Source organism: Pleuronectes platessa, chromosome 6 (genome assembly GCF_947347685.1).
Source record: "Pleuronectes platessa chromosome 6, fPlePla1.1, whole genome shotgun sequence".
Lineage (NCBI taxonomy): Eukaryota > Metazoa > Chordata > Actinopteri > Pleuronectiformes > Pleuronectidae > Pleuronectes > Pleuronectes platessa.
Window position 1 is genome coordinate 24,575,524 of NC_070631.1, and position 19,139 is coordinate 24,594,662.

Genomic DNA, 19,139 nt, shown 5'->3' on the forward strand with positions numbered 1-19,139 from the left:
CTGGTGTGGGTGGTATGACCCGGTGTCTGAGGTGACCTGGTGTGGGGGGTGTGATCCGGTGACGAAGGTGTGACCCGCTGTCTGAGTTGACCTGGTGTGGGGGGTGTGATCGGGTGACGGAGCTGTGACCCGGTGTCTGAGGTGACCTGGAGTGGGTGGTGTGATCCGGTGAGGGAGGTGTGACCCGGTGTCTGAGGTGACCTGGTGTGGGTGGTATGACCCGGTGTCTGAGGTGACCTGGTGTGGGGGGTGTGATCCGGTGACGGAGGTGTGACCCGCTGTCTGAGTTGACCTGGTGTGGGGGGTGTGATCCGGTGACAGAGCTGTGACCCGGTGTCTGAGGTGACCTTTAGGGGGGGGGGGGCTGTGATCCGGTGACGGAGGTGTGACCCGGTGTCTGAGGTGACCTAGTGTGATCCCGTGACGGAGGTGTGACCCGGTGTCTGAGGTGACCTGATGTGGGTGGTATGATCCGGTGAGGGAGGTTTGACCCGGTGTCTGAGGTGACCTGGAGTGGGTGGTGTGATCCGGTGAGGGAGGTTTGACCCGGTGTCTGAGGTGACCTGGTGTGGGTGGTGTGACCCGGTGTCTGAGGTGACCTGGTGTGGGGGGGGGGGGGGTGATCCGGTGACGGAGGTGTGACCCGCTGTCTGAGTTGACCTGGTGTGGGGGGTGTGATCCGGTGACGGAGCTGTGACCCGGTGTCTGAGGTGACCTGTTTGGGGGGGGGCTGTGATCCGGTGACTGAGGTGTGACCCGGTGTCTGAGGTGACCTGGTGTGGGTGGTATGACCCGGTGTCTGAGGTGACCTGGTGTGGGGGGTGTGATCCGGTGACGGAGGTGTGACCCGCTGTCTGAGTTGACCTGGTGTGGGGGGTGTGATCTGATGACGGAGCTGTGACCCGGTGTCTGAGGTGACCTGTTGGTTGGGGGGGGGGGGGGGGGGGGGGGCTGTGATCCGGTGACGGAGGTGTGACCCGGGCTCTGAGGTGACCTGGAGTGGCTGGTGTGATCCGGTGAGGGAGGTGTGACCCGGTGTCTGAGGTGACCTGGTGTGGGGGGGGGGGGGGGGGGGGGGGGGTGATCCGGTAACGGAGGTGTGACCCGGTGTCTGAGGTGACCTGGTGTGGGTGGTGTGACCCGGTGTCTGAGGTGACCTGGTGTGGGGGGGGGGGCTGTGATCTGGTGACGGGGGTGTGACCCGGTGTCTGAGGTGACCTAGTGTGATCCGGTGAGGGAGGTGTGACCCAGTGTCTGAGGTGACCTGGAGTGGGTGGTGTGATCCGGTGAGGGAGGTGTGACTCCTCTCTTGTGCGGTCTTTATTATTTATTTTTAGCTACACATTTGACAAGAGACAAAGCATAGACAAACATTAGTTTTTTTCTGTGTGAAACTTAACACAAGGAGGGACGTTCAAGAAAAAAAAAAAAAAAATCTTAGAAAACTGATATATGTTTCTAAGTTCGTTGACCAAACAAAACTATTTCAATGCAAACACAATCTCAAATATTGAATGAAAAAAGAGCAGAAAGAAGAATAATCTTATATAGCAATAAACAATATTGATCATTTTAGAGAATCATTTATTAATTAAATTCATACATTAAATAAAACATAAATTGACCCAGTTTAGAAGGTGTGATCCGGTGACGGAGGTGTGACCCGGTGTCTGAGGTGACCTGGTGTGGGTGGTATGACCCGGTGTCTGAGGTGACCTGGTGTGGGGGGTGTGATCCGGAGACGGAGGTGTGACCCGCTGTCTGAGGTGACCTGGAGTGGGTGGTGTGATCCGGTGAGGGAGGTGTGACTCCTCTCTTGTGCGGTCTTTATTATTTATTTTTAGCTACACATTTGACAAGAGACAAAGCATAGACAAACATTAGTTTTTTTCTGTGTGAAACTTAACACAAGGAGGGACGTTCAAGAAAAAAAAAAAAAAAATCTTAGAAAACTGATATATGTTTCTAAGTTCGTTGACCAAACAAAACTATTTCAATGCAAACACAATCTCAAATATTGAATGAAAAAAGAGCAGAAAGAAGAATAATCTTATATAGCAATAAACAATATTGATCATTTTAGAGAATCATTTATTAATTAAATTCATACATTAAATAAAACATAAATTGACCCAGTTTAGAAGGTGTGATCCGGTGACGGAGGTGTGACCCGGTGTCTGAGGTGACCTGGTGTGGGTGGTATGACCCGGTGTCTGAGGTGACCTGGTGTGGGGGGTGTGATCCGGAGACGGAGGTTTGACCCGCTGTCTGAGTTGACCTGGTGTGGGGGGTGTGATCGGGTGACGGAGCTGTGACCCGGTGTCTGAGGTGACCTGATGTGGGTGGTGTGATCCGGTGAGGGAGGTGTGACCCTCTGTCTGAGGTGACCTGGAGTGGGTGGTGTGATCCGGTGAGGGAGGTGTGACCCGGTGTCTGAGGTGAATCCGTTGACGGAGGTGTGCCCCGGTGTCTGAGGTGACCTGATGTGGGGGATGTGATCCGGTGACGGAGTGTGACCCGGTGTCTGAGGTGACCTGGAGTGGGTGGTGTGATCCGGTGAGGGAGGTGTGACCCGGTGTCTGAGGTGACCTGGTGTGGGGGGGGGTGATCCGGTGACGGAGGTGTGACCCGGTGTCTGAGGTGACCTGATGTGGGTGGTATGATCCGGTGAGGGAGGTGTGACCCGGTGTCTGAGGTGACCTGGGAGTGGGTGGTGTGATCCGGTGAGGGAGGTGTGACCCGGTGTCTGAGGTGACCTGGTGTGGGTGGTGTGACCCGGTGTCTGAGGTGACCTGGTGTGGGGGGGGGGGGGGGGGGGATCCGGTGACGGAGGTGTGACCCGGTGTCTGAGGTGACCTGGTGTGGGGGATGTGATCCGGTGACGGAGGTGTGACCCGGTGTCTGAGGTGATCTGGTTTGGAGGGGGGGTTACGATCCGGTGTCTGAGTTGACTTGATGTGGGGGGTGTGATCCGTTGACGGAGGTGTGCCCCGGTGTCTGAGGTGACCTGATGTGGGGGATGTGATCCGGTGACGGAGGTGTGACCCGGTGTCTGAGGTGATCTGTTTGGGGGGGGGTTGTGATCCGGTGACGGAGGTGTGCCCCGGTGTCTGAGTTGACCTGGTGTGGGTGATGTGACCCGGTGTCTGAGGTGACCTAGTGTGATCCGGTGACGGAGGTGTGACCCTGTGTCTGAGGTGACCTGGAGTGGGTGGTGTGATCCGGTGAGGGAGGTGTGACCCGGTGTCTGAGGTGACCTGGTGTGGGGTACCGGTGACGGAGGTGTGACCCGTTGTCTGAAGTGACCTGCTCGTCAGCGCAGCCCAGGCGCAGACAGCGGAGAGTCATGTGATCTGACGTGTTGGCAGCATGGCGGCGCTGAGCTGAGGCAGCGACTCCACAGGACTGACACCGATAGTCTGGCGCTCGTTAGCTTTCCTGTCACCGCGGGGCCCGGCCGAACATGACGGCCTGAGAGAGGAGCCGCGACCAGACACGAGAGATGCAGCAGCAACTACCACAGCCCCGGCCACCAGCTCCAGCCCCTCCGCAGCAGCAGCAGCAGCAGCAGCCGCAGCACTACTCGCATTCGAAGGCAGAAAACAGCAGAACCAAGAGCATGTTTCTGTCCCGGGCGCTGGAGAAGATCCTCTCCGACAAGGAGGTGAAGAGGAGCCAGCACAGCCAGCTGCGCAAAGCCTGCCAGGTGGCGCTCGGTATGTGTCTGTGTTGTGCGCTGCCTTTGCTTGTATGTGCCTCTCATCGCTAGTGTCTGGGAGACAGCGGAGTTAGCTAGTGTTAGCATTAGCATCCGAGTGGCCTCCCGTCGTCAGCTCAGGTATCGGCTGACGTTCACGGGCAGCAGCAGCTCGGCGTGTGCTTGTTGTCACTCTCGTGTCTTTATGTTGGGTCTGAAATGTTAACAGTCTGCACAGCTGTCAACGGGCCAACCAGCTAGCTGGTAGCCGCCGTTAGCTCCTCCGGGTTAGCTAGGTTAGGTAGCTAAACAGACCAATCCCTGTATTGTACGTAGCACTGTCACCCGGCCAGACTGCTTGGTCCTGCTCTGCACCCAGACAAACAGGCTACCTCACTCCAGGATACTCTGACGTGTGTCCTCCTCCATTCAACACTGATAGTGTTACACACACACACACACACACACACTGTGATCAACCTAGCTGCTGATGTTAATGTGACCATGTTGATAATAACCCTCTTCAGATAGTGGTCTGACACTCTTTCTGATACAATGAGCTGTTGAATTGAGGAAATGGCAAACAACAGGTAGTGTTTCCTTGTTGAAGAACAGTGAGGCTGTTGAACCACAGGACCGACTGCAATGAAATGCATGAAACATGTGAGAGGTGGGCAAACAGGTTGGTGTGTGTGTTTGTGAGTGAGCTGCCCCTGTCTGCCATGGACAGTCTCTCATTATTCATGAAGCCAGCTGAACACAACACTGCTTTTCGAGTCCCCGTGCCACCATCTTGGGCCATGTTGTGGTTATCCTCACACCGTGGTTGTGGCTGTGTGTCTTGTGTCTTTGTAAATTCTACACCAGGCTTCATCAGATTGTCCCCAGTGCCAAATCTTTGTTTCTCAGTTCAAATATTCAAGTTGTGCTGTGGACTGCAGGCCTTTACATCTGCTGCCTCTGTGATCAATCAAACATGCAGTGGAAAGAGAGATTATATTTTAATGGCTGTTTTCTTTTATTTAAACACCATAGTTTAGCCAGTCGACAAAATATATAGAGCAAGTACTATCAACTTCATATACTTTGGTCCAATCAGACTTTTTCCAACGTAGAGAAACAACTGGGTTTGTATTTTCATCTACCTACTAATTCCATGAACCTCTGTCTGTTTGTGGAATGCATATCTCCCGAATTGCTTTTCTAAATTGCCTCATATTTGCCATGCGTATTGTAAATTGCCCCAAAAATGCAGTGCAGAGTGTGGTGTGATTTAGACATGGATATGTTCAATATGAATAAAACAACCAGCGACCGGTGCTCTGTAGCAGCCAGTGGGGGTGGGGCAATATGCCTTAAGCCTGTGGACTTAATTGAAACTTATTCCACGTCCTATGTAAACTACAGCAGCAGCCAGCAATTGGAAACCTGCAACCAATAAATTCTGTCCTCCCATATGATTTTGATAATCTGATCATTTTTATTTCACCGTGTCAGACTGAGACATTCACAGGTGGCGGCAGCAAAATTCATAAAATCACATCCTCTTCAGAAAGTTGTCCTCAAAGTAAGAGCACAGCAAAAGCCTTATTGCTATAAGGCTTTATTTTGAGCTGAATTATAGAGCTTTTACTTTGAGAAGTTGTGGACTTGTGGGCGGTAATTAAGTAAATCATTTAAACTATATAAGCCACATATTTAATGGTAGTAATAAACAGTAATAAAACAAATTTCCATTATATGAAAAACACTGACTGCCGATAAAGCAGGTAGCTTCGCTCTGTACCATACTGTGTTTATAGAAAGCTTCGCACACAACCTGAAGCTCAAACAATAAAAAGTGCCGGTACAGTGTAGACCTGTTTGAGGAGGACTCACTAATGATAAGGAATAATTCTCAAGTAGCTCTGGAGCATTAAAGGGATGGTTCACAGAAAAAGGAAAATTCTCTCATCAACTCACTTCTACTTACTTACTTTAATTGTATTGTATTTGGCTGCAACGCTGTTTATCCCTGAGACTCCAAAAGTGTTTTGTGGACTCAAACACTTCACCCTCCCCCCTCCATCAGCATAGTGGTGAGTAAATAATGGGCGTATTTTCATTTTTCGGTGAACTATCTCTCTCCAACCCAGGACAAGCAAATGCCTAGTACCAAACTGGCAGGTTTAGATCAGAACTATCAGGGCATTAAAATGTATGCTCACTTTAACAGTGACTGATATTTCTGTGAATATTCTCTGTGTCCTCCTGTGTGAGGAGGTTATGAAAGATGAGTCTAGTAGCGTTCTCTGCCACGTTGTGTTTGAATCTAATTGATATGGACGGTCACATCTGCCTGAATGCACACCATTACTCACTATGTAGCCAATAATGTGACACCCAGTAGGTAGGAAGTACGCATTCACCTTTCGATTGATCGGAGAGGGATGAAAATGATGAAGAATAGGAAATTGGTTCAGGAGAGTTCTTTAGAAAGCATAAAAGATGGGGATCGGAAATTGTGAGATCAAGGTGTAGTCAAAATGTAGTTAAATCCTATGGAATACGTTAATTTGACCAGAAAAAACATTTCCTGAACAACAAAAATGCAGGGAAACAAACAACACACGTTACTGTCGTCAGATTTGTGATCAGCCGTGTAACCCCCAGATTTCAGTCCAATCACATCACATTGCTGTGAGCTGCGAGGGTCAAAGTAAAGACTTCAATAACATTTAATCTCCTGTGTCTCCCTTTACAGATGAAATCAAGGCAGAGCTTGATAAACAAAAGTAAGTATTCTTATGCACATACCTTTACCCACTGAATGAATCAGCAGTGGGTTCAATGTTTTCTACAGAGAAAGAAGCTGAGTTCGGGTCTACCCTGAAGCAGTCTGTCGTAAACACCGGGTGATCACTGTGATTTGTGACTTCGGCAATTTGCTGCTTTTATAACTGCTACCTAGTAGTAATTCACCAGCACTTCAAACAGGCTTCAGGTCATATGTCTGCTTCTATAGGCAAGCTGTTTTCTTAATTATGTGCCATTATGCTTTTCCAAGGTTTTAAAGATAAAAGTCAGAGCTCTAAATTCTGCACTATGAAAAGTAACATGTTTTATGCAGCACTTGATTCATTAGCATACCATATATTTTTAGTAGGACCATGAGTATTTTCTTTTGGTATGTGAACAACCAGTGTTTATAGAAAGAGCTGCTGTCATTGCATCTGTCCTCTTTCCTGCAGGGATGGTTCCGTGGTCCCACCCAGAGCCAACTACATTGAGGCCGACAAATATGTGCTGCCCTTTGAGTTGGCCTGTCAGTCAAAGTCCCCCCGGATAGTTAGCACCTCTTTGGACTGTCTGCAGGTTAATATTCACTGTCACATACACGCACGCGCAGACACGCACACGCACATGTTTACGCACATGCATTCAGTTGCACTCAGTTCCACTCAACCCCTTTTAATGTCAAAATGACTATTTCAACTTCTCACAGCAGTTTTTCTTGAATCAACAACCTGGGTCTGTGGTGGTGGGTTGGTGGGAATGTGTCTACACCTCCTTCAAATGTCAGACATGCACCTAGAACATACCACGCAAACACACACACACACACACACACACACACACACACACACTGCATCCTTTAATCTATTTATAGCTTCTCATAGTTGGATGCAGCCCCTGAATTGAGTAACAGCTATGAATATTTACAGTAGCAGACAGGAAGGATCCAATTAAGAACTCTTTGAATTGCATTATCAGATACTCACTACAAGTGAGAGTGGAAATTCTCTTTTTCACAATTAAATGAAGACGCTGTTCATATAAACCCTAAATTTACACACATGCATCTCAAAACAAGCCCACAATTAAACACTTGTGCTGCTCTAACCTGTGCACTGTCGCTCTACGGTAGAAACTGATCGCGTACGGCCACATCACAGGCAACGCCCCGGACAACAGAAGCCCAGGCAAAAGGCTGATTGACCGCCTGGTGGAAACAATCTGCAACTGTTTCCAAGGCCCGCAGACTGATGAGGGAGTCCAGCTACAGATCATTAAGGTACCCCCCCCCCCACAAGTTCCTCTCTGTACATCTGGAAGGCTTCAGATCCTCTGTCTGTCAGTGGCATTGTTTAATTCATTTTTTTTTTGTTTATCTTTGGATCAATGAGGCAGGAGTGAGTCATGGTTCTCAATAAAGACGAGTTTCTACATCTTTAGTGTCATATCTGTTCTAATGTGATGAATTTAGGAAAGTTATATTATGTTGAATATTTAAATATGCTCATATTCATCACATCAACCACTTAAGACTAATTGGATATGTGATTTCTACAATCACTCAAAAATGTCTGGCTTAAAAAAAGAATGTTCTTTTAAAAGTCACCTTTACTTCCTACCCAGCAGTTAAGTGATTGCGGCCTGACTAATCTAACATTAAAATCACGTCACGTTTTTTTAGACTCATTAATCTAGAAAAACTTCAATAATTACGTTCATATCTCAGTTTTCATAAGTGCTTGAGCATATTTAAGAATTGTCTTTGTGTATGCCTTAGGTTTGGTTCACAGCTGGTGCTTATTGAAGTTTACTCAGAGGTTTATTTAAATGTCAAACACATCCAGGTTGGTTATAAAGGTCAAAGTCTGGCCTGTAAGAAGCATGCAGTATTATCACTGTTGACCAAAGATTTATACGTCAGACTATCAACATCATGAACTCTGACTAATACAAATGATTTTCAAATGAATCTGCCTGTTTGTTTAATTTTGAATTCTTTCATTTGAAATATGTTTGTCTAACAACAAAATGGCAAAAGAGTATGATAACTAAATATCTGCGGCTTGCAGAAGTAGGGAAGTGAAGTTGTGACTCAGCAGGTGAAGCCGCTGCATCTTCTCCACAAGACATCCTGTGTGATAACGCTTCACTTCCTTTTCTCTCTGCCCAGGCCCTGCTGACTGCAGTGACCTCCCCGCACATAGAGATCCACGAGGGCACGGTGCTCCTCACCGTAAGGACTTGCTACAACATCTACCTGGCCAGCCGCAACCTCATCAACCAGACCACCGCCAAGGCCACGCTCACACAGATGCTCAATGTTATCTTCACACGCATGGAGAACCAGGCCGTTAGTTTACACACCTATCACCTATCCATATAATTGTTGGCACTTTTTGGCAAAACACGGGAAATGTAATGTTAACCACTCTGGATGCTGTCTTGAGATCGAAGGCAAAAGGAATGCCAGTGATCAAAAAATATCTGTGAGATACTTTTTCAACGACAAAACAACCTGAAGAAGAAGGCCAATGAAATGTGCATTGCCACAGGCTGACTACTCATAGGCTACATCAACATCACCATGTTTTCATTAGAAAACTCTGCTTCAGATCTGCCAACCTCAGCCGCTAAAACAGAGAATATTGAAAATTAAATATATATATAATCTTACAACTGTAAACACTACACAAGTGTTATTATTAGGTTTGTGCTCAACTAATAGTGTCATGTTAGTTCACTGCACTCGCATAATCTCAGCCTGAAGCTGGTGTAACCCTATAATAAGGCCAGCTGAACACTGGTGGTGATTCAGTTCCTTAAGTTTTATTGGAACGGTAGTGGATGATAAGCTCATCACTGATGGGAATCATATTGTCAGAATTTATGATATGAAGAGACTTTATTATAATGAACAATCTATTTTCTTTCAAGTTCTATTAACATCTGCCTGTATTGCATGAGGCAGACTGAAAGAGTTGCATTTTGTCTTCTATCAAACTAACTCCTCTTCTACTCCTCCTGACTCCACAGGCTCTGGAGGCTCAGGAGCAGGAGAAGGATAGGCTGCGACCACCGCAGCAGAACCCATCTCCAGTCCCTGGTAATCAGAGGCCCGGCTCCCCCTGGTCGGACCGGACACCCACCCCAGAGCCCCAAGGCTCGCCTTCTCCAGCAGCCAGTACTCCAGACCTCACAACCACCAATACCACCAGCTCAACACCCCCACCATCAGCCCCTGATGTGGACCAGGATCAACCACCAGACACAGCATCAATTAATGGAGAACCTGAGAACGGCAACAATATGATGAATGGAGGAGAAGAACAGGCCACACCATCAAGAGGTGTGTGTCAACTCTGGCTTTCAGTATAAGTTCCAATTCAGGAGAAGCTTGTAGATCTTTCGCTCTGTTTTCCTCTCACGTTAATAAAGTCTGAAGCTGTTACTCAAGGAGAAGCATCTGTCATGTTGTATTTTCTTTCATCTAATCCCTCTTCATTCTCAGTTTTTGAAGATGACGGTGCAGAGACGCCTCCTACAGCATCACAGCCGGCTGTGGAGGGGGACAAACCAGAGAGCAATTCAGATCCAACAGAGTCAGCAATGACTGAAGAAGATGAGGAAAAGCAGCCGCCAACACAGATACACAGTGGAACAGGTCAGAACTTAACCTGATTTACTTATGACATCAATACACTTGTGTTTTCTTTCATGGTTGTGAGCTGTAAATCCCTTCTACTGCCTTGCCCCCAGGAGACGAGCACCCAGCCCACCCTGTCCCGGAGCAGACAGAGGCGGCCCCCACCACAGTCAGAGCAGAGGGCCAGCAGATGAATGGCATCATTGAGGACCGCTCCTCTGTGTCGTCCACAGATATGCTGGTGAGCAGTGTTAAAAACATTAGTTATTATTCAGTGTTTCACAGTTCATCTTAAAGTGGTTGTAGAAGCTTTCAGCTGTTGTGGTTTTTTTTTTTTTTTTTTTTAATATTTTTTTTATTTACATTTTCCATTTAAAGAAAAAACAGACATAACAAAAACAACAACAATAATAACACCCCGGCTCAGACATGTAAAATGAAATTGAAAAAGAAAAACAGCTGTGACTTTTGTAAGCACACATACACAGAGATGAGTGCATAGACAAATATACAGTAAGGCTACCAGTTACTTGTCATCTGTCCTGGTTTCGTCCAGGTAGGCAAGGAAGTGGCCCCAAATGGCCAAAAATTTTCCAATTGAATTAGTCCTTGTGAACCTGAGTCTTTCCATTTGTATGGTTGATGCCATGTCAGCCAACCACCTCCGAAAGCAAGGGGGAGACATCGACTTCCACTCCAGTAAGATTAGCCGTTTTGCAACAATCATCCCCAGCATCAGAGACTGCTGCATTGCTGCAGGTAGGCACGCTGTAGTCTGTGAGCAGCCAAAGACTGCAAGTTCAGCCTCCGGTCGGAAGAGTCTCTTATAGGCCTTGGAGAACCAGTCAAATATCTTGTTCCAGAATTCAGTCAACAAGGGACAGAGCCAGAAGGCGTGAGACAGTGTGCCCTCCGACCCCAGCTGTTGTGGTTTTAATTATGAAATAAATTGTAAAATTGTTTGATATTTTGATATATGATATATGATATTTTTCCCTGACATGTCCTTTCATGGCTGTTATTCTGTCACTCAGCTAAAAGTGTTGAGAGCGTAATAAGAGCAAAGTAATATTGTGTGAAGAATAGCATTGTTCTTTACTGAATAGATGTTAAACAACCCAAATATAATTTGATAAGCAGATCTTGTGTGCCTCTGCAGGAGCATTTATGCAACATTTGCACAGATCTGTCAAGTCCTGATTTTGCTTTTTTTTATTATTAACTAAATGTCTTCTTGTGCAAAAGTGCAGAATTTCAATATTTACCTGTGAGTAGAGGAGGAGATAAAATAAAAGAATTTCTCAATGACAGATGCAGATTTTAAGGCCCTGTTCAGACCTGTTATTAACATCTGTCCTGAGTGAATCCATCACAAGTGGCCTGCTCTAAACACATCAGATCACATATGACTCTTTACTATAAGTTAAATTTCTATGCATTTGGAGAAGAAAAAAACTGGTCAATGTTAATTGTGTGGTGGTTGACAAAATACTTTAAAACCCTGAGAATTATTAAAATACTTAAGGTTGATTGTGAAATTGCAGAGGGTCAGAGGACGCCAGTACTTGATGGTGAAGTTACTATTGAAGCAAATGCGATGAGTAAGGCAAAATGAGAGACACTTGTGGGGAGCATGTTTACCCTGTTGGTAAGATTGTTGATCTAAACAGACAAAGGGAGAAAACGAGACTTCAACCTCTGGTGCCAAGGAAACATGTGGAGCTTTGCCACAAACCATCAACTATTGAAGGGTTCTGACACAGAAACTGGGTCAGGCTGACAATTCAGGGGACATTCAGACTTTTTAGTTAAGTCTGAACCAAAATAACAGATGTGAAAGGTGCCTCAGAAGAGTTGTTTACAAACTTGCAAAATAAGTCAGACCAAAAGAGGCGGTCTTATTCTGGATTGAACTGAGCCATGCTTCCGATCGTTTGAAATGGGGAAAATACTTTTTGGGATAGTTTCAGCTTTTGGAAGAAGAAAATGAAATACAAGCCTTACTGGTCTCTCCAGGAATGTAATTTTAAATTTGTTGCACAGTGTCACCAGTGTTGAGTACTGCACCTGATGCTGGTGATGCTGGTAAACATACCATAATGATATTATGATATACAGTGGCAGGTTCATTAATATTCTCTATTCAAATGGAAAGATTACAACCCTGCGAACTGGGAACACAACAACGTGAGACAAATGCTCATCTTCAAACCAATCAATGATCAATGTAGGTTATGATTACAGGACGTATGTATGTCACACAAAATACTTTGATACTTTACTTGTTAAATTGCAATGTGAAACCAATACCAGATCAAATGAATACAGTGTAAGACTTCAAGCTTGGTTTGGATTAAAGTGGGATTGACTTTATTCATCTGTCCCAGGATGCAGAGACCCTGCAGGGAGCCAACAACGCTGCACGATTCTCTCACATTCTCCAGAAGGACGCTTTTCTGGTGTTCCGCTCGCTCTGCAAACTCTCCATGAAGCCTCTTGCTGATGGACCTCCAGACCCAAAGTGAGTGGTTTTCAGTCATGAACAACGGAGGGTGTCCGCAATTTTTCCCCCGTAGTTTATATTTCACACATGGACAATGCAGGAGGAGATTTTCCTCTCAGACGTGTTCTCAACAACACAGAAATCTCTGGAACGTTCAGCTGAGGGTTGGTGCAGAGGCATAATGTAATGTTTTAGTTCAGCTGTGGAGAGCACATGTTTTTGTTTACAGCACATCGATACTGGCATAGTCCCTTCTCAACATTAGCTGTCTTTGACATCCTTGTTCGTGTGTTCTCACTGCTTATTCATCCTGAGATATTTGTGTTCTTTTTGTTTCTTTTCTTTTTGAGTAAGTAGCAGTAGTAACACCATCAGCGCCCACACTTGCTCGCGGTGAATCCTGTAGAGGATCTACTGCTATTTTCGCACATCGGCTCATTCAACAATGTCCAGAGTTTTTGCTCTGGCTAGAGAATCTCCGGAGAAAGTCTGGATCCTCACACTCAGATATTTGCTTTCTTGCTTCCCCTCCAGAGAATGTTAGATGGAGTTCAGTGCATGTCTGAAAGCAAGTTTAGTCAGTGTTTTTTTTACATCATAACGTGAAGATATTTTTTTGTAACACTCAAACAGTCTGTGTTACCCAGAACTTGAGTCCTGAATCATGAACACTCCTGCTTTGATGCACCTTTGGTCTTTTATGTGGTCCCTTCTTTTTGTCACGCTGCAGTTTGCCAAAAGAAATGTAGCTGCCTTCAGCACACGCACACTGCTTCAGCTCAGTCTCTACAGGTTAACTTGCCCTTTTCCATCCTGGTGCGGTCCTGTCATCTCTAGTTACTGTAACATTAGACTCTGAGCCAGCCAGTCTGAATAGGCCAGAGTAAACTGAGCCAAGTAGGAACCTCTGACACGTCAGCTTGGCCTACATTAGATACCATGATACACCATTATACCCCTGTAGTGTTTGTTCTCCTCAACTCAGAGTTAACTGTAGCACACTATTTATAGATAAAACATGAAAACACATGAATTCGATTGAGCATGCTGCTATAAGTGCCTCAAGTGTCTTTGTGGATCACTTTATATTGCACTTAAGGTAGTATAATTGATGCTCATACGGTTCCTCTCCTCTCCAGGTCCCATGAGTTGCGGTCCAAGATTGTCTCCCTACAGCTGCTGCTCTCTGTGCTGCAGGGTGCCGGGCCAGTGTTTCGCACTCATGAGATGTTCGTCAACGCCATCAAACAGTATTTATGTGTGGCACTTTCCAAAAATGGTGTGTCCTCAGTGCCTGAGGTGTTCGAGCTGTCCCTGGCTATCTTCCTTACCCTGCTCTCCCACTTCAAAGTCCACCTGAAGATGCAGATTGAGGTACAGGATGCAACCGTTTTGGTTTGACAAATCTTAGACTGATTGAGGAGGTTCATAGTTCAGTTGTCACACTTACTGTTTTTTGTCCACCGTGGCTCAGGTGTTTTTTCGGGAGATTTTTCTGACCATCCTGGAGACATCGACCAGCTCCTTTGAGCACAAGTGGATGGTTATCCAGACACTGACACGCATCTGTGCAGGTATAAATCCACTCATTCAAGTTTTCCTCAAACTATAAGAAGAACAATCAACTAAAAATGGAGAAACTTTTTTAATTCAGAAAAATTTACTTAAATGTTAAAATTACTGCAATCTTTATTTAGACATTACAGGATATTCATAGGAGGATCCTTGGGAGATTTGGACACATTTTTAGCTGTCATGTATTTAAAGCTAGTTATTCATGTTTTAATCCATCCACTTGAGACATATAATGAGACAGTTGGTCTGTTTATAACTCTTTGTACTGAGGTTATATTTAACCTTTTTGCCCTGTTCATTTACGCGGCATTTGTTGTTGTCAATAATTAGATTCCTCAGTGGATTCAGAAAGGCTTTTTGTTGGTATTACCATCTATCAGCTCGCATGTCATCGTTTCACCAAGTGCCACCCTGACACTGATGCATTTAACCCTTGAGGATTCTAGCTGCATGGTCACATTTTTGAAAGTTGGAATTTGAGAAGTTGTCTTTAAATCCTTTTACGAAGAAACCCTGACATGGTACTGCAGTCAAAGTCATTCATTTAAAAAAAAAAAAAAACGGATCGCTATCGCCAACACTGTCGTCTCCCTTTGTATCTAAAGAAATACATTTTGTCAGTATCATTTAAACTGTTTTGTTATTGAAGGATTTCCAGTTTTGTAACACATTCCTTTGCCTCAGATGCCCAGTGCGTGGTCGACATCTATGTAAACTATGACTGTGACTTGAACGCCGCAAACATTTTTGAGCGCCTCGTCAACGACCTGTCTAAGATTGCTCAAGGCAGGAGTGGTCAGGAGCTTGGGATGACTCCTCTGCAGGTAGACAGTGATTGAGTCTCACAAAAATGCATCATCCATATCATAGCACCCCATTTTGATTCAATGTTCTATAACTTGTATTTTGTACCCATATCCACAGGAGCTGAGTCTACGTAAAAAGGGTTTGGAATGTCTGGTTTCCATCCTCAAATGTATGGTCGAGTGGAGCAAAGACATGTACATCAATCCAAACCTTCAAGCTAACCTGGGTAAGTGTGGTGGACAGTAAAGAAATGTGAACAATGCACACGTTCAGGTCTTAACGTATAATCACTGATGTTTGCAGGCCAGGAGCATCCGTCTGATAGTGACGGAGGAGAGTTGAAGCTCACAGAGCAGCTGGTTGGACGTCGAGATAGCATCAGCTCGCTGGACTCCACCGTCTCCTCCAGCGTCAATGTTTCTCAGGCCGACCATCCAGAACAGTATGAGGTCATCAAACAGCAGAAGGACATCATCGAGCACGGAATCGAACTGTGAGCCCTTTTTCTTAGACTGGTTAACATTTGTATAATGGTTTATTTGATGTTGGCCTTTATCAATTTGAACACTGTGTAAGATTTCCCATTTAGTATTTGCTTGGAAAAGACACGCATAGATTTGTTCCTTTTCTTCTTTTCCTAGGTTCAACAAGAAGCCAAAGCGAGGTGTCCAGTACCTGCAGGACCAGGGCATGCTGGGATCCAAAGCTGAGGACATCGCCCAGTTCCTACACCAGGAGGAAAGACTGGACACGGTGAGCGATTACACTATGTTTAATTGTACAAAGCTGTTTGGTCAGGTCACTCATCCTCCAACCACTTTTTCCTCTGCATCCACAGACCCAGGTGGGAGAGTTCCTGGGCGAGAATATCAAGTTCAATAAAGAAGTGATGTACTGCTACGTGGACCAGCTGGACTTCTGCGGACGGGACTTTGTCTCAGCTCTCAGAGCGTTCCTGGAAGGCTTCAGACTTCCTGGTGAGGCCCAGAAGATCGACAGGCTGATGGAGAAGTTTGCAGCTCGATACCTGGAATGCTACCAGGGGTAAGGCTAAATCTTTACTGGTAAAATAGATCTCCTGCTAAAATATTCTGGCTTGATTTCCGAAGTTGTACCTGCGTTAGGTTGTTTTAAAATTAAAACATCAGACCAGTGCAGCTGCTATCTGTTGCCCTAATATGTGACTCCTTTTGCAGACCAACCCTGTTTGCCAGTGCAGACACTGCCTACGTGCTGGCATACTCCATCATTATGCTGACCACAGACCTGCACAGTCCTCAGGTGAGAACTTTATGTCTCGTCACCAGCATCGCCATGTCATCGTATGTGGTTCCTGGTGTCAATTGTTTTGTCTGTGTGGAGTTTTTATTAAGGATCAACAGACCTTCTTTAGCTACACAGGAGTCCTAATGGTTGTTAATTACGAAACAAAACTACACAGTTCTTTTATGCATCGCGACAACATTTTGTGTTTGTTTATGCAGTATGAATTTTACAGTATTCTGACCTCAAACAAACCAAGGTTTAGAAAAGGAAACCAACTCTAAACTTTTAGTGCTGTCAGATGCCAAATCCTTACAAAGCAGTTTTTAACACTTAATAAATTAACATGAATTAAATTCTGCTCACATTACAAAGTTATCTTCCAGGCTCTGTCAGACCCCTCTGCATTGGCAGGCCCACTGTATCAACCCAGTGTCTTCATGCAAACGGATGACATAGGCCTCTAACGTTCTGACTTTGCATTTGAAATTGAAAGTCTGGGAAAAGAAGGTGTAACATATTTCACACTGTGACACACACAAACTGAAGCCAGGGAGGAGCAGTGAGAATGAGCAACAAAGACCTGTTTCAGACGTGTACTGAGCCACATTAAAAGACAGATTACTCAGCTGATTTTGTATTTTCACACAATGTTTCCATACATTGCTTATTTTTGTAAACTATCACAATTTTAACAGTAACTAGCACATATTGGTTTAGCTGAATCAAGTATTAACCCTCAAACTAACCTACAGGAGTGAGTCAGAGCGTGAAGACCGACCAAAATGTCCTCCCTTCCCCGAAATCTCCACGCTCTGTAAGGCTCAAAATTGTCCTAACAAAGATATCTGTACAAATACACACACTAACAGCAGACCCATCTGTCGTAATTAGACTGAAAAATACATCATTTTGTCTTTGAAAACTAATTATGTTTGAGTTTATTTGCATAAAAAGCAGGGTATCGACTACTTAAAGCTGTCCACTTGTGATAAGATCATCTGAGAGGTTGGTGAAAACCAGGTCTGAACAGGCCCATTGATTCATATAAACCCACGCTGTATTAGCGGCTGCATCGGGGAGACTGTCGCTAACTTTGGTTGCTGTACAGTATTTATCAAAATTGTTTCCAAGCACTGCAATCAACCATGTTTTTAATCATCATTTAAATTTGAAACAGTTTTAAAAAAACATCAGGAATTTTCCCGTGAAGCATTTTCATCCCGATCTTGTCCAGCACAATATGACAGTAATGCTTTGTGTGTATGTTCATACATACAGAATCCTGTTGTTAAAGCCCAGAATTCCTTCGCTTCTTCATCAATCACTCCAACTCTCTTTCTCGATTTTGTTCATGTTTGCAGGTAAAGAACAAAATGACAAAGGAGCAGTACATCAAGATGAACCGTGGTATTAATGACAGTAAAGACTTGCCGGAAGAATATCTATCTTCTATATATGATGAGATCGCAGGCAAGAAGATTGCCATGAAGGACAGCAAAGAGTTTTCACTCACCCCAAAGTCCACCAAGCAGAGTGAGTACCTGTGTGTCAGCTCATGCACCTTCCAGCAGGATTATTCGCAAAGAAACGGTTTTCTCTGAAATTTAACTTTTTGAACAGTGTCACAATGGCTGTTAAATAAAGAGCACCAGCACAGTGATGCATCCTTTAGTCTCTTTACCTCCCTGTATGCTGAGAAACAAAGCTATGTCCTCCCTCCAGGTGTGGCCAGCGAGAAGCAGCGTCGTCTGCTCTACAACGTGGAGATGGAGCAGATGGCAAAGACTGCTAAGGCACTAATGGAGGCCGTCAGCCATGCTCAGGCTCCCTTCTTCAGCGCCACACACCTGGAGCATGTCAGGCCTATGTTCAAGGTATAGTGTCAGAGCAACTGTTTGCTGTAACTTAGTACATTAAGAGGAGGAGTTGGGGGGGAAACAAATAGAAGCAGAGTTAAGGTTTCAATTTCTGTGTTGTAGCTGGCGTGGACCCCCTTGCTTGCAGCATTTAGCGTGGGACTGCAGGACTGTGACGACCCAGAGGTGGCCTCACTGTGTCTGGAGGGCATCCGATGTGCCATCAGGATCGCCTGCATCTTCAACATGCAGGTCTGGTGAAATTGGTGATGTAGAGGAGATGATGCATTTGTTTGTTTTTCCATGAGTCACATCATAATTATCTTGTACATCATTCTTTATGCGACTCAATATTCCTAGTGATAACAACAGACTATGTTGTAACTTGCCCTTGTGTCTGTAGCTGGAGCGAGATGCGTACGTCCAGGCCTTGGCCCGATTCACCCTGCTGACGGCCAGCTCCAGCATCACAGAGATGAAGCAGAAGAACATTGACACCATCAAGACCCTGATCACTGTGGCTCACACAGATGGAAACTACCTGGGCAACTCCTGGCATGAGGTGAGATCAAGTTTTCTTGAATCTCAAGGATAAGAACCTTTGTAAAGGATTGATCGAATATAGTTAAGTGGCACATACATTTTTTTCTTAAAATGGCAAAAAGAGAAGAAGCTTCTCACCTCACATGATGGAGATAGTACATCCATGATGGTCTGTGTTTTATTCTGAACTTTTCAGAAAGAATATTTCAAGTAGTGGTGCATTGCATAACCCTTTTTTATTAAATAAAATCAGAGTAGGGAATAACTCTTTTCAGCTCTCTTAAGTTAGGAAATGTCTGATATTTGTGGTGATATTCAAGAGAGCTCAAAATATTTCTTAACTTGCTAGGATTTGCCAGTAGATGGCATCCAGGCATAGATATGCAAGTGTATTCATGTCATTTAGCTTTATATATATTTTGTTGTGGCTTTCTTTAAAAGCAGAGGTTCTAGCAAGAATACAAATACATTTTC

At 45.0% G+C, this 19,139-nt stretch overlaps 1 protein-coding gene across 2 annotated transcripts in view; it reads left to right on the forward strand.

The window, feature by feature from the left end:
• The first annotated feature begins 3,366 nt into the window (after window positions 1-3,366).
• arfgef2 (ADP-ribosylation factor guanine nucleotide-exchange factor 2 (brefeldin A-inhibited)) overlaps window positions 3,367-19,139 on the forward strand; it is a 28,255-nt gene continuing 12,482 nt past the window's right edge. The window contains exons 1-21 of one of the 2 annotated variants that reach the window (XM_053424561.1): window positions 3,367-3,716; window positions 6,441-6,471; window positions 6,928-7,051; window positions 7,605-7,751; window positions 8,643-8,822; window positions 9,506-9,818; window positions 9,981-10,133; window positions 10,229-10,356; window positions 12,503-12,636; window positions 13,758-13,992; window positions 14,093-14,192; window positions 14,878-15,017; window positions 15,118-15,226; window positions 15,304-15,493; window positions 15,642-15,753; window positions 15,839-16,044; window positions 16,197-16,281; window positions 17,628-17,799; window positions 17,989-18,140; window positions 18,246-18,374; window positions 18,526-18,684. In XM_053424561.1, coding sequence (XP_053280536.1) covers window positions 3,503-3,716; window positions 6,441-6,471; window positions 6,928-7,051; window positions 7,605-7,751; window positions 8,643-8,822; window positions 9,506-9,818; window positions 9,981-10,133; window positions 10,229-10,356; window positions 12,503-12,636; window positions 13,758-13,992; window positions 14,093-14,192; window positions 14,878-15,017; window positions 15,118-15,226; window positions 15,304-15,493; window positions 15,642-15,753; window positions 15,839-16,044; window positions 16,197-16,281; window positions 17,628-17,799; window positions 17,989-18,140; window positions 18,246-18,374; window positions 18,526-18,684 — 3,213 coding nt within the window. In that variant the 5' untranslated portion in view covers window positions 3,367-3,502. The remainder of the gene's footprint in view (window positions 3,717-6,440; window positions 6,472-6,927; window positions 7,052-7,604; window positions 7,752-8,642; window positions 8,823-9,505; window positions 9,819-9,980; window positions 10,134-10,228; window positions 10,357-12,502; window positions 12,637-13,757; window positions 13,993-14,092; window positions 14,193-14,877; window positions 15,018-15,117; window positions 15,227-15,303; window positions 15,494-15,641; window positions 15,754-15,838; window positions 16,045-16,196; window positions 16,282-17,627; window positions 17,800-17,988; window positions 18,141-18,245; window positions 18,375-18,525; window positions 18,685-19,139) is intronic. The other variant, XM_053424562.1, reaches the window with a different exon arrangement.